This window comes from Balaenoptera ricei, chromosome 10 (genome assembly GCF_028023285.1).
Source record: "Balaenoptera ricei isolate mBalRic1 chromosome 10, mBalRic1.hap2, whole genome shotgun sequence".
Taxonomy (NCBI): Eukaryota; Metazoa; Chordata; class Mammalia; order Artiodactyla; family Balaenopteridae; genus Balaenoptera; species Balaenoptera ricei.
This window is the reverse complement of record NC_082648.1, coordinates 101445645-101467557: the sequence shown is the minus strand read 5'-3', so window position 1 is coordinate 101467557 and position 21913 is coordinate 101445645. Positions and strand designations below refer to the sequence as shown.

The 21913-nt window shown below is 50.6% G+C and overlaps 1 protein-coding gene across 1 annotated transcript in view; it reads right to left on the bottom strand.

The window, feature by feature from the left end:
• PARVB (parvin beta) overlaps positions 1 to 13426 on the bottom strand; it is a 114941-nt gene extending 101515 nt beyond the window's left edge. The window contains exon 1 of the mRNA XM_059937123.1: positions 13226 to 13426. Within this exon, the coding sequence (XP_059793106.1) occupies positions 13226 to 13340 (115 nt within the window). The 5' untranslated portion in view covers positions 13341 to 13426. The remainder of the gene's footprint in view (positions 1 to 13225) is intronic.
• Between the last annotated feature and the right edge of the window lie 8487 nt (positions 13427 to 21913).

Sequence of the window (21913 nt, the reverse complement as noted above, 5' to 3'; positions counted from 1 at the left end):
GTCTCTTAAACCCCTATCAAGATAGAGGACATTTTCATAGTCACAGAAGATTCTGTCCCGCCCCTCCCCAGCCAGGCCCCATCCCACTCCAGAGGCAACCACCAGAGATTAGCTGTGTCCATCTAGAACTCCTTCTCCTGAGAAACGGAGTCACAGTATGTGCTCCTTGGGTCTGGCTTCTTTTGCTCGGCACAGCGGTTTTGAGAGTCACTGTGTCGCGTGCGCTGGTACCTGCTCCTTCTCATGGCCCAGCAGCCCCGCCCACCTCTCCATTCTCCTGTTGATGGGCAGCTGCCTCCGGGTCTTAGTTATCCTGAGTAAAGCTGCTATGAACATTCTGGTACAAGGCTTCGTATGGACACAGGTTTCTGTGTCTCTTAACTAAATATCTCAGACTGGAATTGCTGGGTCACAGGGAGGATGTAGGTTTAGTTTTTCGAGAAACTACCAAACTGACTTCCTAAGTGATGGCACCACCGTAAACCCCTCCCCCCAGCGTGTATGAGCGTTCCAGTTCCTCCACATCCTCGCCGAGTTCCGGTGGGATCATTTCAGCCATGCTGGCAGGTGTGGAGCGTGTCCTTCTGCTTCTAATTTGTGGTTCATTCCCCAGGCGACTAACGATGCTGAGGCCAAGGTCTTTTCCAGACGCATGCTGGCCATCTGTGCACCTTCTCTGATGGAGCGTCTGTTCAAACCTTGATTCTTTTATTGTGTTGTCTTTCTATTATCGGTTGAAGGAATCCTTTATATATCCTCGACACCAGTCCTTTATCAGACATGTATTTTGAAAATTGGGATAATGGTGATTTATAATAAGAAATATATATGTTTGATCTTCATCCGAACTCCTGGCCCTAGCTCCTAAAACCCTAGGCATTTCCTAAGTGATGAGAGTGATAAAGATGTCTTATGTGAATGAGGTAACTTTTGGAAAGCCCCTAGGTAACCTAAGGATGGAGGCTGGTTGCCAGGGCAACCAACCATGTGATTAGAGAGTTGGTACTTTCTGGCCCTCCCCCAAACTTCCAAGGGGGAGGGAGGAGCTAGAGATTGATTTGGGCAATCTCTCATGGCCAACGAATTAATCAAGCGTGCCTACGTAATGAAGCCTCCACAAACGCCCGGAAGGACTGGGTTCAGACAGCCTCCGGGTCGGTGAACAAAGGAGGTACTGGGTGAGTGGGGCGCCCCTTTCCCCACACCTCGCCCTGTGCGTCTCTTCCAGCTGCCTGTTCCTGAGTTATATCCTTTTATGATAAACCGGTAACCCAGTGAGTAAAATGCTTCTCTGAGTCCTGTGAGCCGCTCTAGCAAATTAATCAAACCCAAGGAAGGGGTCGTGGAAACCTCTGATTTATACCCAGTCGGTCAGAAGCACAGGTAGTAAATAACCTGAACTTGGGATTAGCATCCGAAGTAGGGGGCAGTCTTGTGGGACTGAGTCCTTAACTTGTGGAATCTGACGCCATCTCCAGATAGATAGTGTCAGAACCGAATTGATACTAGAGTCAGAGAATTACTTGGTGTGGACAAAAATCCCACACACATCGGCATTGGTGTCAGAATCACAGCTGGTGATCAGAAGTGGAATTGGTACCCGAATCATGGGAATATTTTCTCCCATGCTATCGCCTGATCAGGCCCAGCTGAATTTACATCATTTCATTTAATAACTCACTCAATTCCCCAATAACCCTATGAGTTAAGTACTCTTTACAGAAGAGGAAACTGAGGCTCAGGGTAGTACCTTCCCCCAGGTCAAAGCCCCAGAGCGCAGCAGGATGAGTTGCAACCCTCAAAGGTGGGTCCCAAGTTCCGGGGCCATAACCACTGCACAGACTGCCTCTTGCTCACTCAGCAAATACACAAAGACCACGTTAAATGGCCGAGAGCATTTCTTATCATCTCTGGAGAAGAGATGATGACACCCCAGGCCGGGGGACCCAGGCTAGCGGGAGACAGTCACAGAGCCTACGACCTCTGGCAGGAAGGCACAGGACATGGTGGGCGATCGCGCAGCGCAGGGCCCCCACCTGCTGGAGGCTGACATTTAAGCCGATGGGGCAGAGGGAACAGCACACGTGAGGGCCCCGAGCCAAGGAAGACGGGGGAGACTGGCCGAGAGCTGGGCAGGCAACGGAGGACCAGCGGGGACCTGGACCAGGTCCTGGAGCGGCACCAAGCCACAGGGGTTCTGTCTTCTTTCTGCAAATGTCAACGAGTCCATTCAGCACAAAATGGATCTCATTCGTCTCCTCGGGAGCACCTTCCTCCCACCAGGGCTGAGTGCATCTCAAATGCCAGCAATGATAATGACTTTACTGTGAGCCAGCTGGGAAGCCTACTCGCATTTGAATCTCTCTTCCAGTTGATAAGGTTGGTGGCGATTAGGAACCAAAGCTGCCAAGGTTTTAATCTCACCGGCCAGCGGCCAGCGGAGTGACCTCCTGCAAAGGACTTCACTTCTCTGGGCCTGTGTTTGCTCATCTGCAAAATGGGAATAACCATGCAGTACCCACTTCTCGGCTTTGGGTGGGGATTAAATGAGTGGAGGTTAGTGCCGTGCCTGGAACACCATGGGTGCCAACAAGCCTCGGCCACGAGCACGACCACTGTAGACTCCATTCTGGGTGGTTTGGTTTTGTTTCTTTTTCTTTTAACTTTTCCCTCACTTCTTCTTAGTTGATCATCTATTAAGCTTGTATATATCACGTATGGATTCGTTCAGGTCTTACTTTGAAAGATAATATTAATTTTCAAAACAAGACAAAATAGAGGATGAAGACACTTCCAATGAGGTTTTGGGAAAGACGTCCCTCAAAGTCCATTTACACCAACAATGAATTTCGAACACCACAAGCACGGTGTACCCTTCCCCAGCCTGCTCAAAGGATGCTCTGTCCACATATTTAAAGCAGCGCCTGGATGGTTCTAGCAGACTCCACGGTAATGGGAGAAGCAGCAAACACTGAGGGCGGCTGGGCTTCCACAGAACCAGACAGCTGCTTCTGGGAGTGCTGGATTTGAGCAAGCCCTAGGACTTAGGAAACGTTCCGCCCCTCTTTAGCTTATTAATAAGTTAATATTGGAGTAAAAGCTAGATCCTTTAGAACTGTAATTTTTTAAATGAAAGTATGAAAACGCCTAACTTATGAAAATGACAGGCGTCACCTATTAAGATGGTCTTACTTGTGGAAACCAACATTCCTGACTCGCTCTGCTTTACTAGCAACTAGAGGTTCAAAGACCCAGACCAAGGACAATCATTTCAAAACGCCTAAGCTTAACGAGCAAGCATTCAGCTACTAACTAACGTGCAAGCCTAAGAAACTGCTCCGATTTGCCTAATGTTCTGCTTCCTTAGGCTGCTGACAAGGACAGAGGCCGAGGTGGGTGAGGTAGGCAAGGATGCCTGCTGAGCTGGTGTCACACTCCAGGACCACGGCGCCCCAGATCAAACGCCTGCTGCTAAGGAAACACAGGAGCTTCCGTTTCTCTGCAGTGCACACTTCAAGGGAGCGTGCACAGTGCTTCCTGGTCACAGTGGTCCAGGACAAGAAGCAGGATCCCAACATTCCCCAAATGCAAATAATTTAAAGCATTTGTGTCAGTCACTCTGTTACCACCCGCCAACTAGCGCCTTCATGAGACACATTGTGAAAGAAGCTGCCAAAGCTGTCGACATGATACAGGACCAGAGAGAGAAGAGGTTTCTATTCTGGGGATGACAATCAGTCAGCAATTAACCCTCCCATATATACGGCAGGCTTGACTAATTAGTCCCACCGTTCTTTCCCCCCCCCCACCCCCCCATCCAGATGCAGCCTCAGAATCCTTCTTAACACAGGGGCGGGCAGCCATTATCGGTCGAGCTCTCGGGTGGAAACGGCTTGCCAGCCCTGCCCTACCAATAACCAGCTCTGTGTCAATACCTCACTTGTCAACATTATCAATAACTAACACTTACTGAGCACTCAGTTGCTGATAAGACCTTCATCACATTTTATCCTCACATCACCTAAGGGCAAGTGCCACGTGGGCTGGTCAGGCAAAGAGGCTGAGAGAGGCGGAGTAACAGACCCACAGAGCAGGGATGTGAGCGGAGACCCGGCTCCACCCACCGGTGTGCAGCCTCCCTCAGGGACATGCTGCCTTTCTGGGAAACAACGAGCCCTCGTGGGCTCGGAGACACAGAGCTGGTATCTCTCCAATGTTTCCCCGCCTCACAAGTGAGGAAGTGAGGCCCCAAAGCTTTAACACTCAGAGGGCGAAACACATAGCGGCAAAAGGGGATTCCACGGCCTGACACCCAGAGGAAGTAGAAAACGAAAGGACCACTGGCTTACCAGGGCCGATCACGTGACACTTCGGTGCCGTGAGTCCCAGAGACCAGGTCATGCCGGAACCTGTCGCTCATTCCATTTTTTCTTTTAACCAGAAAGCAGTACCTCCTTTAATGTTACCAAGAAGCAGCATCTCCAGCCATAAAAAAGAATGAAATAATGCCATTGGCAGCACCGTGGATGGACCTAGAGATGATTATACTAAGTGACATAAGCCAGACAGAGAAAGACAAATGCCAGGTGATATGGCCTATACGTGGAATCTAAAAAAAAGGATATAAATGAACTTTATTTACAAAACAGAAAGAGTCTTGCAGACATAGAAAACAAACTATGGTTACCAAAGAGGAAGGTGGTGGCGGGGGGAATAGAGATAAATTGGGAGTTTGGGATTAACATATACCCACCACTATATATAAAATAGATAATCAACAAGGACCTACTATATAGTATAGGGAACTGTATTTAATATCTTATAATAACCTATAATGGAAAAGAATCCAAAAAAGTGTGCATATATATATATGTATATATATATACATATATATATAGCTGAATCACTTTGCTGAACACCAGAAATTAACACAACATTGTAAATCAACTATACTTTAAAAAAAAAAATGGTAGCATCTCAATGAGGCAAAAGCCACCAAAAGCTTCTAGAATTGATTGCAGTTCGTGTTTATATTCTTTTACCCCAACAGCACTGAGTACAGACTAGCAGATTAACACCACTAGGCCAACATATGTTTATAAAGTACTCTTAGACTTACTAATGTGTTTCTTCAGCCTCTACATAATATAGTAAATAATAAATATACTCAATAGGAAGTAAAGCCATTTTTCATCTGAAACCTAAAATGTCAAGTGTACGGCTAATGCAAGGAGAAAATGTGCTTTCTTTGGGTACCTCTTTCCTGCGATGGAACTGCATATTTGAAAATAAGAAAATAGCAGGGTAAAGGTAACTTCCTTCTGCCAACCACAACAGGGGAGAAATCAATCACATGGAGCACTTAAAATCCGCTCACAGCAGGCGCTTACCCACTTACATCTTCTAACCATCCCTTAATTATTCTGACGACTGGGCAGGGTATGCGAGGGTAACCAACTTTGGGATGTGTGATAAATATTAATTCCATGGGGTGGAGACAGGAATTCAAAGCTGAGCTCCTCTAACGAGTGTGAAGTTGCCAAGGCGACCTGACTCTCTGGGACCACGCAGGTATAACCGAGATGCTAGGAGGACCACAGAGAGTTAGCTGTTCCTGAAAGGCAAGGAACATAAAGTCATCACTCCGGGCCCAGTATCACCGTTTCCATTCTCTACTGAAGCAAAGTTTCCTAGAGATTTCAGTAGATGGCCAGGAAAAAAGCCCAGTGTGGGACACGCTGACGTGCCTACGTGTTTCTCTCTGAAATGCCCCGGGAGCATCTGGACAACGGTGGAACAAACAAGGAGAAGTGCTGGATTTGAAGATTATAATCAGAATAATAATCAAAGGAAACTTGACAAAGCCACACCAAGCCCCCTGAAAGCCACCTCCTCTCAGCCAGAGAGAGGAAAACAGAACAGTGGTTTCCAGTGACTTCCTCAGGACTGCCTGCGTTACAGGAGCCGACAGACGGTACCTCCCTCTCTGACCAAGGGCAGCCTCCACGGACAGAGGCAGCCCTGTTCAAAGAAGATGCCTTAGGGTTTGCAGCAAGAAACATGGCAGGGTCTGCAGAGAACCTCACAGCCCGCTGGATTCAAATAGGACCTACATTGACTTCTCTTCCCATAGAATATTCTAGAACCCATCGTGTACATGGCCCCGGTCCCTCACCTGCTCACCTCCCTCCCCTTCTTTTGAGCCACCCTCTTTCCCTTCTTGTAAGTTAGGAGTCCAACCCACCTTAACCGTGATGGGTAGTCAACTTCCTGAGGGTAGATCATCAAGGCGATCACGTGAGCAAAGAGGGACTGGAAAGGCAAAGAATCCCCAGAAAGTCCCACCTCCCTGGCCAAAGGAGACCAAACTCATTACAAATCCTTTCCCTACATCTTGCAGCAAAGAAGGATACTATCCCATTTTTATTTTCAAAAGTAAGTGGGAGAGTGTGCTGAGATCTGCTTGAAGAGGATGTGGAAATCACCTCAAAGTCTCTATGCGCCCCAAAAAGTTCTCAATGCAAACACCCCAAACAGCCAGAACTCTACGCCTCCCCAGGTGCCTCAGCCCCGAGAGTAACTAAGTGGGAGCACGGTCAGGGGCCTGGAGAACCGGCCCTCACCTAATCTGTTTCTACGCAGTTCCTTCCATCTCAGAGTGGCCTCTGGGCTGCTGCCTCTGCATCTCGCCCTGCAGCTGCCGCCTCCTCACGTCTCAGGAATCCTGCTGCTCCCAGCCCAGCACACTGCCTCCAGGAAGCCCGCCCTGCCTGCACCTACGCTGGAGCTGCTTCCCCGCCGGTCATCCCGCTCCGGTCCATTCGACACCGGCCTCTCTAAAGTAGCCGAGATTGGTAACTGGCGCCCACTGCTCCCACATGCGGGGATGACAGGGCCCAGTGACCGCTCCAGCTTGCCCCGAGGCTGACCACGGCCCACACACCACACCACAGTCCAGCCACTCTGAACGGCCTGCACTTCCCCAGAGGGACTAGCTGGGGTCTCCTCCAGGGCCCCTCCTCTTCTAATTCCTAGCCAGCCTTTACACGCAACCAGGGGACCACTTCCTCCAGCCAGAACCCAGAACCCCCAAATCCCGGATGTGTGTCTCCCCTGGGTGTCCATCACCACACCGGCCTGCCCCCTCCTCACAGCGCCCACAGGCTCCTGAGGACAGGCCTGGCCCAGGTCACCGCCTGCCACCAGCCCCCAGCCTGCCAGGTAAAAATTCTTTTCCCTGTGTCCTTAGGTCTTCGGAGCTCACGGGCACCTCCTCCCTCTGCCGTCCTGGGACGGGGCCAAGTGGGCCTTCACCTTCTCCTTCCTATCTACCACCCGAAACAATTATGTTTTATCTTTTTTTTTTTTAAATTTTTATTGGAGTATAGTTGATTTACAAGGTTGTGCTGAAGCAATTATGGAGAATTTGATTGCATCTCCTTTGAACCTTCACGGAAGTTTTCCATTTCTTCTCACTCTCCATCTCCAGAGAGGGGTGTCTGCCAAGGACGTCGCATCTCCCCCCAGGACCCCCACTCACCAGGTGACTCCATGTTTGGACCACAGCTGCCTGGAACCGGCTGCCCCAGCCGTGTGTGCCCGGCCTAGTGTGCCCGGTCCGGGGGAGCCGTGCGGATTCTCCCCCTCGAGAAACTGAGTTGAGGGCCCCAGGCGCTGCGCGGAGAACGGGTTCACAGGGTGGCGGGGGAGGCTCTGGGGGCCATTTCCAGACCCTGGCAGTCGAGGGCCCCGAGGAGCTGCCCCACCCCCTGAGGCTGGTCAACCTCCTCCTGGTTCTGCAGACACCTCAGGAAAGAGACACCAGGTCTCTCCACGTGGGCACTGTTATCCGACACTGGGTGTGGCTGTCCAGTGCGTTATAGGATGTTTACCAATATTCCTGGCCCCCAGGCACTAATGTCACCAGCATCCCCACCCCAGCCCAGAGGGGACACTGCCAATGTCCCCTGGGGGCAAAATCATCCCCACCTGAGAACCACTGGTTTAAACTGCCATGAAGTGGCTACGGGGTAAGGTTGTGTTTCCTCAACTGTAAAATGAGGGGAACACCTGAGTCACTGTGCTGTACGCCTGCACCGAACACAACATTGTACATCAACTATATTTCAATAAAAATTTTTTAAAATATTGATATATTTTATCCTATAAATAGATCAATAAATAGATAAATGAATAAATAATAACATGAGGGGAAAAGTCCCACCTTGCAGGCACCTCTGTCCGGGTACTCTTATTACAGAGCAGTGCTGAAGTGGGACGGTATTTGGGGACACCACGGCATCTACGCAGCTGATCACTCTGGAGAGGATGGGGAGAACTGAAGGGAACGCACAGGGGTTAACAGTGGTGGTTTAAACTGAGATTCTCTCCTGGAAGTTATTCAAAGCCCACAGAAGAAACTTAATACCTTCAGCCCTCAGTTCAAGGTCGCAGCCCACTGGTGTCTCTTTAGACACCAAAAAATTCATGAGGTTTCAGTCAATATCTTGCTCATTTACCTCCATTTCTGCATCAAGCGCTCAGAAGACGACCCGGGTCAAGAGAACCAGAAGACAAACTGCAGAGAGGGAGGAAGTGTTTGCCAAAGACACATCTGGCAAAGGATTTGTATCCAAAATATGCCAAGAAGTCCTAAAGTTCAACTAAAAGAAATCAAACTTGATTAAAAAATGGGCCAAAGATCTGAACAGACACTTCACCAAAGAAGAGGTACAGATGACACACGAGCCTAGAAAGACACTCCACATCGTAAGTCATTAGGGAATGAGAACCAAAAACTGCTTTAAAAAATATATTTACAACAAAAAAAAAAAGCTATGGACACCAAGGGGGGAAAGAGGGGGCGATGAACTGGGAGATTGGGATTGACATATATACACTAATATGTATAAAATAGATAACTAACAAGAACCTGCTGCAAAAAAAAAAAAAATTAAATTAAATCAAATTCAAAAAAAAAAAAAAAGCAATCAGGGAACAGGAACGTCCTTAAGGCTTGCTTTCCTTGGAAAAGCAGGAGGGACAGGGCCTCGAGGCTCGGCTGTGGCAGGTTTGGCGCTGTGCAGCCCGGTGCCAGTCACTGGTGTCTGGGCAGAGGGCGGAGGCCAAGGGCAGGCAGGGGCCTCTCATACAAATGGGCGGAGTGGACCCCACCCCGCCCCTTCCATCCAGGGCCTCCCCGTCCCAGAGCTGGCCGCCCGCCTCTAAGGACTTTACACAGCAGCTGGGGCATCCGTCCCTGGGGCGCCCCCTCGCCCCACTCCTGGCCCGCTGGACCCGTGGGGCTGTCACCCGTGGTCACCAGGGGGCCCTCGTGGGGAGTTTTCCTCTGTGCAGCTCCAGTAAAACCGAACCACTTTAATGAGTGGCTCTTAACAGTCCCCAGGCCTTCTAAGGGGAGCTTTGGGGTTTTTTAAGTGTTCCTTGCCACTTTTCCCAACACCCCACAGTTCGTCACAGTTCCGTTTTCTAAACCGGGCCAACATATGACACGACTTGGTTCCCAACCATAGAACATCAGCCTTAATCCACGGGCACTTCCTGCATGGGTTCCTCCAAACCTCAGAACACATTTCCTAATATGACCTCCCCTGGAAGGTGACAGGACATTCACCCCAACGCGTCCCTCCATGCCTCTCACAGCCACAAGTTCTGCTGACCCGGGCGGGGGTGAATGCCCCCGGCGCCCCCAGATCTCTAACTCCTCGGCAATGCCGTCCTCGTCCCAGCATCCTGCCCCCGACCTCCACCCACGCTCCTGAATTCACCGTGGACTTTCTAACAAAAAGGAAACGAAACCCACTGTGCAGCTGGCAGCGTCCGGCACACCTCGAAGCCTCCTCTTCCTGATCGGTCCCTGGCAGGCAAATGAGCGCCTCCCCACAAGGGGCCCGAGCTGGGCCGGGAACTGCTCCCGCTCGCGAACCACATGAATGGCAGGGAGGGCAGGTTGCCAAGGCAACAGGCCCGCAGGAATACTGGCAATTCTCAATCACTGAGGACCTCATTCTCCAGCCTTCACACCTCGGCCTCCCGCTCCTGACTCCTTCCCCACTTCCCGCAAGACCAGACGGAAGCCACTGAGCCCTTCCAAGGCCAGTCCTCCCTGAATTCCTGCGTGCGAGCCCAATTAGTGTTTGTGACCTTCTGTTTGTATGGGGGGACCCCTGAGGGTACCAGGCACCCCAATCTTGAGAAACGAGGCACGGGACCCAGTTAACTCACACACCAAAGCAACAACAGCTGGGACTTCCCTGGCGGTCCAGTGGTTAGGGCTCGGGGTTCAATCCCTGGGCGGGGAACTAAAAGCCCACAAGCCACGTGGTGCAGCCAAAACAACAATAACAACAAGAGCTGTACTATGGAAGCATCTCTCTCCTGCTGTTTTTGTGCCTATTTTATTCATCACAGGATGACTCTGACTATTGTGACTCTTGTTATACTTAAATTAAAGCAGATCAGCCCTCGATTTTCTAGGCGCACGCTAGTTCATGAAGGCAAGGACAGGCACTTCGCTTTGGAGCTTGGGGCCGGTCCATGAGTTCAGGAATGTGCTCTTCGTATTGCAAGAGCATAAATGTCACCTATAAAAAGCTGTCATCCTCCGGAACATTCTGATGACTTGCTATTCTGTGAGAGATTGCTTTCCTGGTTCCTTCAGGTCTCAAGCCAAACATCACCTGCTTTGAGGCCTTCCGTGGGCATCCGTCTCATTGCACTGTTACATCTTCCTCCTAGCACATATTATTACAGCATGATTGGTCTGTGTTATTTATTTATTACGACTGATTCCCTGTTCCATGAAAGCGAGGGCCTTATCTATCTTTTCTTCCTAGGGTCTCACAGCAGGCAATGAATGAATTGGAAAGGGTATGACATTCGTGTTTATAACTGTCGTAAGGTATAAAGAGGAACTGAAATGATTTTGGTGACGGTGATGAGGACTGCAAGTGAGACAGTCGAGACCGCAGATCAGAGAAGCAGCTGGAATGATCAAGGGAAGGGTGAAGGCCATTTACCATCTTTTCGGAGGTGTGACTTGATAGAGATTGACACAAGCCAGTTTGGATCCTAAACGTCAGGCTTCAGAGAGGAGGGGCTCATTCACTTGGAACAACTTGTTGACTGAAAAAACTGCACAGCCTACAAGTTGAGAATTATGTTTTATTCGGTGGGCAAAACTGAGGACTTAAGCCCGGGACACAGCATCTCAGATAGCTCTGAGGGACCGCTCCAAACAGGCAAGGGAGGAACCAGGATACGTAGAAGGTTTTCGCAACAAAGACCAGGTAATCCGAACATCAAAAGATTACTGTTAATTAAAGAAAACCAGATATCTCAAGGAATTTAGCACTTTTCTATGTATGGGAAGATGCAAGAGTCTGGGCTCACTGAAATCATTCCTTTGATATGCACCTCAGCTACCTGGGGCCGGCATCCTGTGCTTCCTCATCCTGAGTCTCCTCGGGGTGCATCGATGCGGGGTGGCGGCAGTGCCTGAGGGCTTGGCAGTTCTTGTTTCCACCCTGAATCTCCTCAGGGCTCACCTTCCGGGATGGTTGTAGGGGCTCAAAGGCTGCAACATCCTTTGTTTACTGATATGGCAGGCAACATTTTTTCATTGATAAACTAAAGGTGAAAGGCCCTGCCCTCATGGAACTGAATCATCTAATTTGGTAAAAGCTTCCCTGGTGGGAAATGCATAGGCACCCCTCCCCCCCCCCCCACACACACACACAAATCCCTGGGCGGAAAGTGTGTGGGAGTACGCACATCCCTACAGGTAAAGCATCACAGGTATCCCTAGGAATACACACCTCAATGGGAGAAATTAATACGGGGACACGTGTGCCTCGCAAGTATGTCCTTGGGGTACACACGTCCCTGGGGGGTACACTCATCCTCCAGGTACAGGAAGACTTTCTAAAGCACAGGTCAGGCTCGGGTGGTTTCAGGCAGCGGTCCCCAAACGTTTTGGCACCAGCGACTGATTTCGTGGAAGACAATTTTTCCGCGGACCGGGGGGAGGGAGGAGGGATGGTTCACACGCTAATGCGAGCGACGGGGAGTGGCAGATGAAGCTTCCTGTTGCGCGGCCCAGTTCCTAACAGGCCGGGGACCGGTACCAGTCCGCGGCCCAGGTGTCGGGGGCCCATGGTTTAAGGAACTCACTGCACACCCCTGACTCCGGATCCTCTCTTGTCTAATGTCCTGCCTGAGGCCAGCTCCCACCAGCCTGTTCACGGCCACCGCAGTATAACTCACCCTCTTACCCACAGGGAATCTGGCCCCGGGGAGGAATCTCTGGGCCAGAACAAAGGAAAAATTCAGTAATGCAGCCCTGGGAGAGGCCCAGGAAACAGCCGGATTTAAAGAACACAAACAAGAGGCCAGAAGTCACATCCCTCACAACTCTAAACAAAACTTTTAAAAGGTAAGAGGTGGTAGGAAGTTTTTGAGAATTATTTTCGTGGACACGTGGAGTCAAAACTGGAGGGGGCTCCGTAGTCCTTGCCGGCGGGCCTCGCAGCCTCTGGCCTGCCCGCTCTGCATCCCTTTCCTTTCCCCCCCTCCCCGGGGCTGGGGCCGCATCCCGGGCAGAGCACCGCACCACGAACACCAGCGGGCCCCGGGCCTTGCCCACTCAGCACTGGTGCCCAATAACTGCTCACCGAGTGAGTGGTCACAAGGGCTGAACGAGCTGGGCCTGCGGGCGAGGAAGGGGGCTCAAGAAACGGCGACTCAGGCGGCGGTGGGCGCCGGCCTGTCCTCCGCGGACCGGGGGCTCGCCCCACATTTGCTCAACATCCTGCCCTCAGCAGGAGCTGGCGATGCGCGTTCAGATGGCGCCGGGAGCCCAAAAGGGGCTCGACGAGCCGCCGGGGAAGGGGGGTGGCCAGGCTCGCAGTTCCCGAGCCCGCGTTTAAAGGTCTCGGAGGAGGAACGAGCGAGGGTCATGGGCTGTCCCGAAGGTCACGGCTGCGCGCTGCGCGGGCCGGGCGGGCGTAGGAGGCCGTGCGCGCGGGTCCCGGCGGGTCTCGGGCCGCATGGCCCCGGCTGCCACTCAGTCGGGTCCCGGCGGGACTCGGGGCGGCATGCGCGCGGGCGCGGGCGCGGTCGGCCACCCGCCCGGGTCCGCGGGGCGGGGCGCGGCGCGTGCGCGGCAGGAGGCCGGCGGCAGGAGGCCGGCGGCCGGCGCACTCACCCTCCTTGGCCTTCTTCTTCCTCGCCAGCGTTCCGCCCAGCTTGCCCAGGAACGATTCGTCCTTCTTCATCCTGTGGGGCCGCAGGGCGGGCGAGCGTGGCGGCGCGGAGGACATGGGGCGCGCGGGGTCCCCGGCAGCCGGGCGCGGGCGCAGCGCGTGTGGGAGCCGCCCTGGTCGCCGCCGCCGCTCGGCCCAGGGAGTGGCCGGGAGGGCGCGGCCCCGGCGCCGGCCCCCGCCCCGCGCCCGCCCCTGGCCCTGCGGAGCCCGCCGCCAGAGGTCGGCGCCGTCTCGGGCTCTGCGGTCGCCGCTTCCAGCCCGCGGGCCGTCGGCCGTTCCCACGGTGCGCGTCACACTCACTCTCAGAGTGAAGCGGTGGTTCCGCTCCCAAGTGCCGCCGCCGGGACGGACCGAGGGCTCGCTCTGCCTCCTTTTGTTCTACACGTTTGAGCCCGGGGCTCAGCCGGCTCCCGGGGGTGGGGGGCAGCGAGGCAGCCAGGGCCACCACCTTTGCGCAGCCGATGTGCGTCAGATAACTGCACAAATAGGTCATTTCACTCGCTGAGCTTTTACCCACAACCAGGCTTGCGGCTGGGGGAACACTTGTGACTTATCCCTGCCTTCTAGAAGCTTGCAGTATGGTGGGCAATGCCCACCTGTCCTAGGGGAGCTCAGGACGTTTCCCCAAGAGGTGATGTGGAGACACAGGAAAGAGCCCTGCTGTGGAATCAGGGGTAGGCGTTCAGGTGGAGGGAAAAACAGGACCAGAGGGGACAGTGTGGGAGCTCCAGGGAGGAGAGAGAGAAGAGGACAAGGCAGGCCCTGTAAGGGCTGGAAGGCGGGGAAGGGGTTTAAGGTGGAGGTGACGTGGTGGATCCGGGTTCTACAAGGTGGACTCTGGGTGATGTGTGACCGTGGGCAGGGAAGGAGTAAAGCCAGAGGCAGGGAGACCAGTTCCGAGGTCCCGGTGACTTAGGAGGGGCGTGAACAGTTTCTGGAGACTGCTCATAGGGGGAAGGAGCCCCAGGCTTGGGGTGGGAAGAGTTAAGGCTGCTTCCCGCTGGGCCCAGCAGGCCGGCTGGGGTCCTTCACCAGCAGATAAGAGCTATCAGAGGAGGTCCGCTGGGGAGGAGCGGGGAGTCTAGGTCCACACGTGTGGTTAACAGTGTTTTCCACCTCCCCTGGGCTGGCTCATTGCCCCACAGCGCTCTGTAACTCCTCCAGTTCCCATCAGCAAGGGTTTCTGTTGGCCGAGCGGTGCCAGGCCCTGTCCTCCTGCAGGGATGCACTGACCACAGGGGCAGAGCCTTGCCCTCCAGGAGCTGGTGATCCAGGGGAACGTGCACGCCCCGAAGTTAGGAACCCAGCGAGGTGGGAGGGAAGCAGGAGGAGGAGAAGGTGCGGGAGATGAAGGGACACGGATGCCCTTAGTCTCTCGAGGGAGAAGATTCAGGATGGAAAGGGAGAATGCCAGGGAAGACCCAGGCACCTGGGAGATGGGAGGGAAGCCAGGGACGCAGGCTGCCGGGTGTGACTAGGTGAGCGGGTGAGGCCGTGAGATCAGTGATCCCGCACAAGGAACCCTGAGCCGCTGAAGGGGTCTGAGCAAAGGGTTGATGCAGAGGACGGTTGAAGCACAACCCCCAGCCGGAGACCAATTCGGAAGCTACTGAAACGGGCGAGGCCAGAGTTGCCCGTGGCAGAGGGAAGGAAGAGATGAGAATGAACTTTCAGGGACTTCCCTGGCGGCCCAGGGATTAAGACTCTGTGCTTCCACCGCAGGGGGTGCGGGTTTGATCCCTGGTTGGGGAACTAAGATTCCACATGCATGCTGCGTGGTGCAACCAAAAAAAAACCCCCCAAAACAAAAACAAAGAACTTTCAGGGCTGCAGACCACAACATGTGGGGAATAATTGGAGGCTGGGTTTAGGGACAGTGAAGGGTCAGAGGGCTCTGAGGCTTCTCACCAGCATGGCCTGATTTGGGGTGTCACTACCCACTCTGGGGAAAACACAGAAAGATGGTGAATGTGGTTATTGAGATCCTGATGGGGTCATGACGCAGGGCTACACTGCTCTGAATGCCGAGGGAATGTCACCTAGGGCAGGGGGTCTCTGGCCCCTTTGAGAATCTGATGCGTGGTACAGACTGTCTTCTCCGGAGAAATAACACGCACGAGATGCTGCACAGTGTTTCCGGGGGCCTGCAGCCACCCCGCCCTCCCAGCCACAGACCCCAGCGGGAGAGCCTGCAATCAGGGGAGAGGAGCGGAAGAGAAACCTTGGGAAAGAAAAGGGGAAAGAGCCGAGTTCCTGGGCGCAGTCCTGGGCATGTGGTGCGTGCCCAGTCAATAACTGATTGTTTAGATATTTCATCAGTGGGTCTGCTTTCCCAGTGGATACACAGAATTTACTATTTCCATTTGGTCACTGCTAATTTGAACACCGCAAAGACAGGTCAGATCCTACTTCAAAAGATGCCGTTACACCACGAAAGAATCTCTCTAGAAGATACTTAAGTCCTGACGACGGCCCAGTTTGTAAGAGAAACTTACCCGGCTCTTACATGACAGTAGGGTTCTGGAATCTTGTAGACATCATGCATATAGAAACATAATCATATTTTCAATGCGAGCGTGGTACGTATTGCTGAGAAATCCGTGCAAAGCAGTGATTTCTCAATAAAGTTCATAGTCATTCCCTTGCCCGAGGTGAAGGATGGCCCTTGCAGCCTCAGACAAAAACGCTGCACTCATGGCCTCTGTTTCCCTTGCACCTGTTGGACTGGAGAATAGTCTGATTTCTTATCAAATGAAGCTTGGAAGCGTTTTAAAAATTATTGTGTTAGTTGTGATGGTTTTTTTTTTGAATCGTGTGCACTGCAGATGACAATCAAGAAGTGATTGTGGATGAATTTGGGGCTTTTTTCAGGGTTAGAGGCTGGAGGGACCATGATCTAAACCCCAGAAACTTTCCCTCGCTCCTGGCGACTTTACACAGCATTCTCTCTGGAGCGAGCAAGCAAAAAAGAGCAATGGCGCGATGTATCTCAAAAACATGTTCAGCAAAAGAAGCCAAGTGCGGGACTTCCCTGGTGGCACAGTGGTTAAGAATCGGCCTGCCAATGCAGGGGACATGGGTTCGAGCTCTGGTCCGGGAAGATCCCACATGCTGCGAAGCAACTAAGCCCATGCGCCACAACTACTGAGCCTGTGCTCTAGAGCCCGCGAGCCACAACTACTGAGCCTGCGTGCCACAACTACTGAAGCCCGCACGCCTAGAGCCCGTGCTCCGCAACAAGAGAAACCACCGCAATGAGGAGACCGTGCACTGCAACAAAGAGTAGCCCCCACTCGCCGCAACTAGAGAAAGCCCATGTGCAGCAACGAAGACCCAACGCAGTCAAAAATAAATTAATAATAATTTAAAATAAAGAAGCCCAAGTGCAAGGGTGCATACTGGGGGAATCCACTTATTTGAAGTTCAACAGCAGGTGACCTCTTTTCTACATTGAGAGTGGTCACCTTCAGGGGGAGAGGGTCTTGCCTGGATATGGGCACCAGGAGAGGCTGGGTGATGCACATGGGCCGCAGGCTGTGGGGGTCACACGGTTTATACCTAAGTAAAAAGCCATCACCTGGTACACTGGAGAGTTGTGCCTTTCACCGTGTATCAGTTATACCTCCATAAAGGCTTGGGGAAAAGAGAATAAATAAATGATACCCCTAAGGAGGATCATTTGAGTTCTCTACCTTACCTGTATTTGGGTTTCATTCCGTATCGATGTGTCTCCTGTGATAATACGGCAGCTCAGGAAACATTTAAAGGGAGTTTTATATAAAAGCTGCATGCCTTCTCTCATTTTGCTTCCGTGTAACTAAAAAGAAGAGATATCTTTTCAAAAAATGAAAAACAGCCTTTAGCCCTTTGGGAGAGAAAAGGGAGCTCATACGAGGAAGGATTGAGACTGTGAAATGTTTCCTTGTGTTATTCATTTTCAAACCTCCTAGCAATTTCAGGAGAGTTAGAAGTGTGTAGGGAAGTGAGGGAAATACTTACTTGATTCAGTGATGGAGAAAATGCTTTATTTCCCCCAGGTTACACTTCTGATGCAATCTTCCTGCCCTTTGGGGCAGCATTTTCAAGCGTGCTGTAATCATGGTATCCAAAGCAGTCTTTTGAATGGCGTGATTTAATCACTCTGCTAATTTAGTGACCTGGCAAGAGAGGAACCTGTGATTTTCACTTTAAATGCTAGGAGCATAAAAGACGACCATACTTGCCTGGAATCTTAAAACTGTGGTGGTAACACTTTTTCCTGAACCACATGTGAGCGAAACACAAATTCCTGACTGCCTTTCACTCAAGTGATTTTGGAAACATCAGCAAACTTTGAGACAAGGGAAGTTGGATTTTCATTATTGGCAAATTCTCTAGAGTTTTCTTTTTGCATAGTAGGCAAATTAAACTATGCATACACTTTGTTCTCGTAAATATTTTAGAGATGAGGAATGAATGAAAGATTGGCGCCAACTTATTCATTCCTAGTCTTCCATGGAGGAGAAATTGGTAAAGCCCCCTAAAAGATTATGCCCCCTTCAAAAGAAGACTGGCCCCTAGCTTTCAGAGAGCAAGTTCCTTGAAAAATGCCAGGACCTCTTATGTGGGTGGGAGAACAAATAGGCCAGGCCTATTAGACATTCACACCATAGTCTAAATTTCTTTCACCATTCATTTGCCATATATATATATCACTTGCCTGCAAAGTAAAAGGCTTTGCTTTCCTCCTCCCACCTAACTGGGCGCAGTAAGAGAATGAGAGCTGTGCTTTGGGTGGAGGGGAAAACGATGACGGGTGGGGGCGCTTTGGGGCGGTGAGCTTGCTGCTGGATAGAGCAGCAGACTTGGCCACCACAGCACGTTGGGAGAACATCACTAGGGCTGGGGAAGACAGTGGTCCAGGGCAGGGGTCTGTAAGGGGTCAGACAGGAAATATTTTCCACTTCTCGGGCCATACAGCCTGTTGCAACTACTCAACTTTGCTGTCATAATCTGAAAGCAGCCATAGACAATATATAAGCAAATGAGTGGCTACATTCCAGTGTAAGTGCACTCAGAACTTTGAATTTCATATCATTTTCACATGTCACAAAATATTCTTCTTTTGATTTTTTTTTTTCAAAACAGTTGAAACGTAAACCCATTCTTAGCTCACAGGCCATACAAAAACAGGCCGGATTTGGAAGCAGACGGTACCCAAACTGCATTTCACTTACTGCATATTTTTGCCTGAAAGTCCTAATAATGGTAACGACGATGGTGCCACTAAAAATCAATGTTTAAAAGGTGCCAGTGATTCAGAGCCTGTTGTTTTGAACTCCAAGGGAGTATACAAAATCTTCCCTTGCATTAGAAATGCATTATTGGACTTCCTTGGTGGCACAGTGGTTAAGAATCCGCCTGCCAATGCAGGGGACATGGGTTCGAGCCCTGGGCCGGGAAGATCCCACATGCCGCGGAGCAACGAAGCCCGTGCGCCACAACTACTGAGCCTGCGCTCTAGAGCCCATGAGCGAAAACTACCGAGCCCGCGTGCTGCAACTACTGAAGTCCACGCACCTAGAGCCCGTGCTCCGCAACAAGAGAAGCCACCGCAACGAGAAGCCTGCGCACCGCAATGAAGAGTAGCCCCGGCTCGCTGCAACTAGAGAAAGCCCGCGCGCAGCAACAAAAAAACCCAACACAGCCAAAATTTTTAAAAATTTTTTTAAAAAAGAAATGCATTATTAATACAACCCTTCCAAAGTGGATCAGTAACAGTTCCACTTCTGTCATTTATTCTGTAAGACTTTCCACACCGTTATACAAAGGTAGGAGTATATTGCAATATGGCTTGTCTTTTTGGAAAATGGGAACCCCCTAAACGTGCATCTCTGATTATATAAGTCAAAGCAGAGTCCAGCAGCACCAGGAAATATTACGCGGAACAGGGCGGGGCTGCCTGACTGGTGTGCGACGCCACCCATGATGTGGGGTTAAACGGAAAAGCAACTTGTGCTTCTACTTCATACGTTTACATACTCACTCATTCCACACACATTGGGTGTCAAGGTAGGTTCTGGGCGTGATTCCAGGCCTTAGGACACACCATACACAAACCCAAAAAGGGCTGCCCAGTGGAGCTTACATTCTCATGGCAGGAAAATTAAATTAGCAATTTTGAAAACCCATGTACGAGAGAAAGACAAATATCATATGATATCGCTTATATGTGGAATCTAAAAAAAAAATGATACAAATGAACTTATTTACAAAAGAGAAATAGACTCACAGACATAGAAAACAAACTTATGGTTACCTAAGGGGGAAGGAAGGGGGATAAATTAGGAGTTGGGATGAACATATACACACTACCATATAGAAAATAGATAACCAACAGGGACCTACTGTATAGCACAGGGAACTATACTCAGTATCTTATAATAACCTATAATGGAAAAGAATCTGAAAAAGAATATATATATATGTGTAACTGAATCACTTTACTGTATATCTGAAACCAACACAACATTGTAAATCAACTATATTTCAATCAAATATTTTTAAAAAGGAAGTTTTCCAAAAAAAACCCATGTACATACATGTGTACATTTTACATATATGTGTTATACATACATATATTTTACACATATATAAACCTTTATGGAAGTCCAACTTTTAATCCTCAAACACTTTGTCAAGGGGAAACGGCTGATTTGAACTCTGCCTGTCTATCTGGCAGTACAAACAATAACAAATGGATGCTGACGCAGAGTGAATAGAACTGATTTCAGGACTAATCAGAATACATTTTGATTGAGACAGTGGATACTCAGACAGGAAGCACGTGATCGTCAGTGAAAAGCGCAGTCTCGTGCATAAGTGAGACAAATTTTCATTTGTTCAGGTTCACAACTCGTACATTAAAATATGTTCCGTGATTATCCACCTAGCACACCTACTGGAGTTCATCACTAACAGAGACCCGAAGGCTGAGCAGCTGTAAGCAAATTATGCTCTGGAATCAGGAGAGTATTAAACCGTAAAACTCAACTCTGTATGATAATTTATCTTAAGACTGTCAAAATTTCAAATTTGCAAGGAAATCAGAAAATGCAAGCCTTGACAAGGCTATTTGATCATCAGCGCTATTTATTTATTATGAAGAACTACTAAAATATGGAGCTGATTTTTTTTTTCAGAAGCACTGTGGCAGCAGTAGCCTAGGCCCTTGCCCTCCGGATGGCCGACCGTGCAGCTCTACCTGTATACAATCTGCAAAGGGTTATAAAAGACTGCAACCTAAAAACACTTTTCAACAACTAAGTGATGTAGTTTTCTTGTAATCTGAAAGAAAAATGCAAAATGAGTCTTTTTTCCCTAGATGCATTATGCCTTCCATGAGGTAAATATTCAGTAAATATTTCATGAATCAGAAAAGCCTGTCTCTAAAGGTAGAAACAACCTAATGTCCATCACAGATGAAGGGATAAACAATATGTGGTCTAACCATACACATATGCATGAGATTCCGGCCCACGCGACAACATGGATGCACCTTGAGGACGTTATGCTCAGTGAAATAAGCCAGACACAAAAGGACAAATACCGCATGATTCCACGCACATGAGACACCAGAAGGAGTCAGGTTCATAGAGACAGAAGGTAGATGGTGGTCATCAGGGGCTGGGGGGAGGGGAGACTGGGGAGTTAGTTTCACGGGGACAGAGTTTCAGCTTTGCAAGATGAAAAGAGTTCTGCAGATGGAGGGTAGTGATGGCTGTACAACAATGTGAATGAACTTAATGCCACTGAGCTGTACATTTTAAATGGTTGAAATAGTGACTTTTATCTTAGGTATATTTTACCACCATTTTTTAAGCCTGTGTCTAAGACCCAAAATAAATCAGGCCCTGAATGTAAAGGTAATGTACTAAACTGAAAAGGGCTGCCTTGGGGTGTGGGAAAAGGCAAGGACTTTCCGAGGGAGGAGAAGTAACAGGAAAGAGAGATGGATGAATAAGCCAACCAGCCAAAGATGGAAGAACAGAGAATAAATAGTCCCCTAGAGGCAGAAGAGGGTTAACCAGAGGGCCAGCCCTGGGGAAAGAGAGAGTGAAAGATTGCTGCACCAGCAACCTGGATGGGAGGATGGGGATGGGGAGAAATGCACATAAATCCTGGCCTCCAGGGTGGGGTGCACGGCCTCGCAAGAAGGCCCCCAGCTGAACTGCAGAGCGAGCACAGGAGGGAACAACCAGCTTCCCAGAAGAAGGGGCTGCAGATGGTCCCAGCCCTCCCCATCCTCCTCCCCACCTTCTTCCCCATCCTCCTCCTCTCCCTCCTCCCCATCCTCCGTGGCATTCCAGCCTCCAGCTTTCCAGAGCTCCTAGCTGACCCCATCATGGCCCTTCCCCCCGAGACAGGCAGTGGTCGCCTCTGCCTCTGGAGCCCACAGAGGGGTCCAGAGACCCCTGGAGACCCACACAGAGCCTCGCACACACTCAGAGCTCAATCAGTGTTCGATGGATGGATGGATGAGTGGATGGATGGATGGATGGATGGATGGATGAATGATGGATGGATGGATGGCAAACGATTGATGACAGGAGGTTGGTGGTAGTTATTGCAGCAGATTACTCCTGCCACTT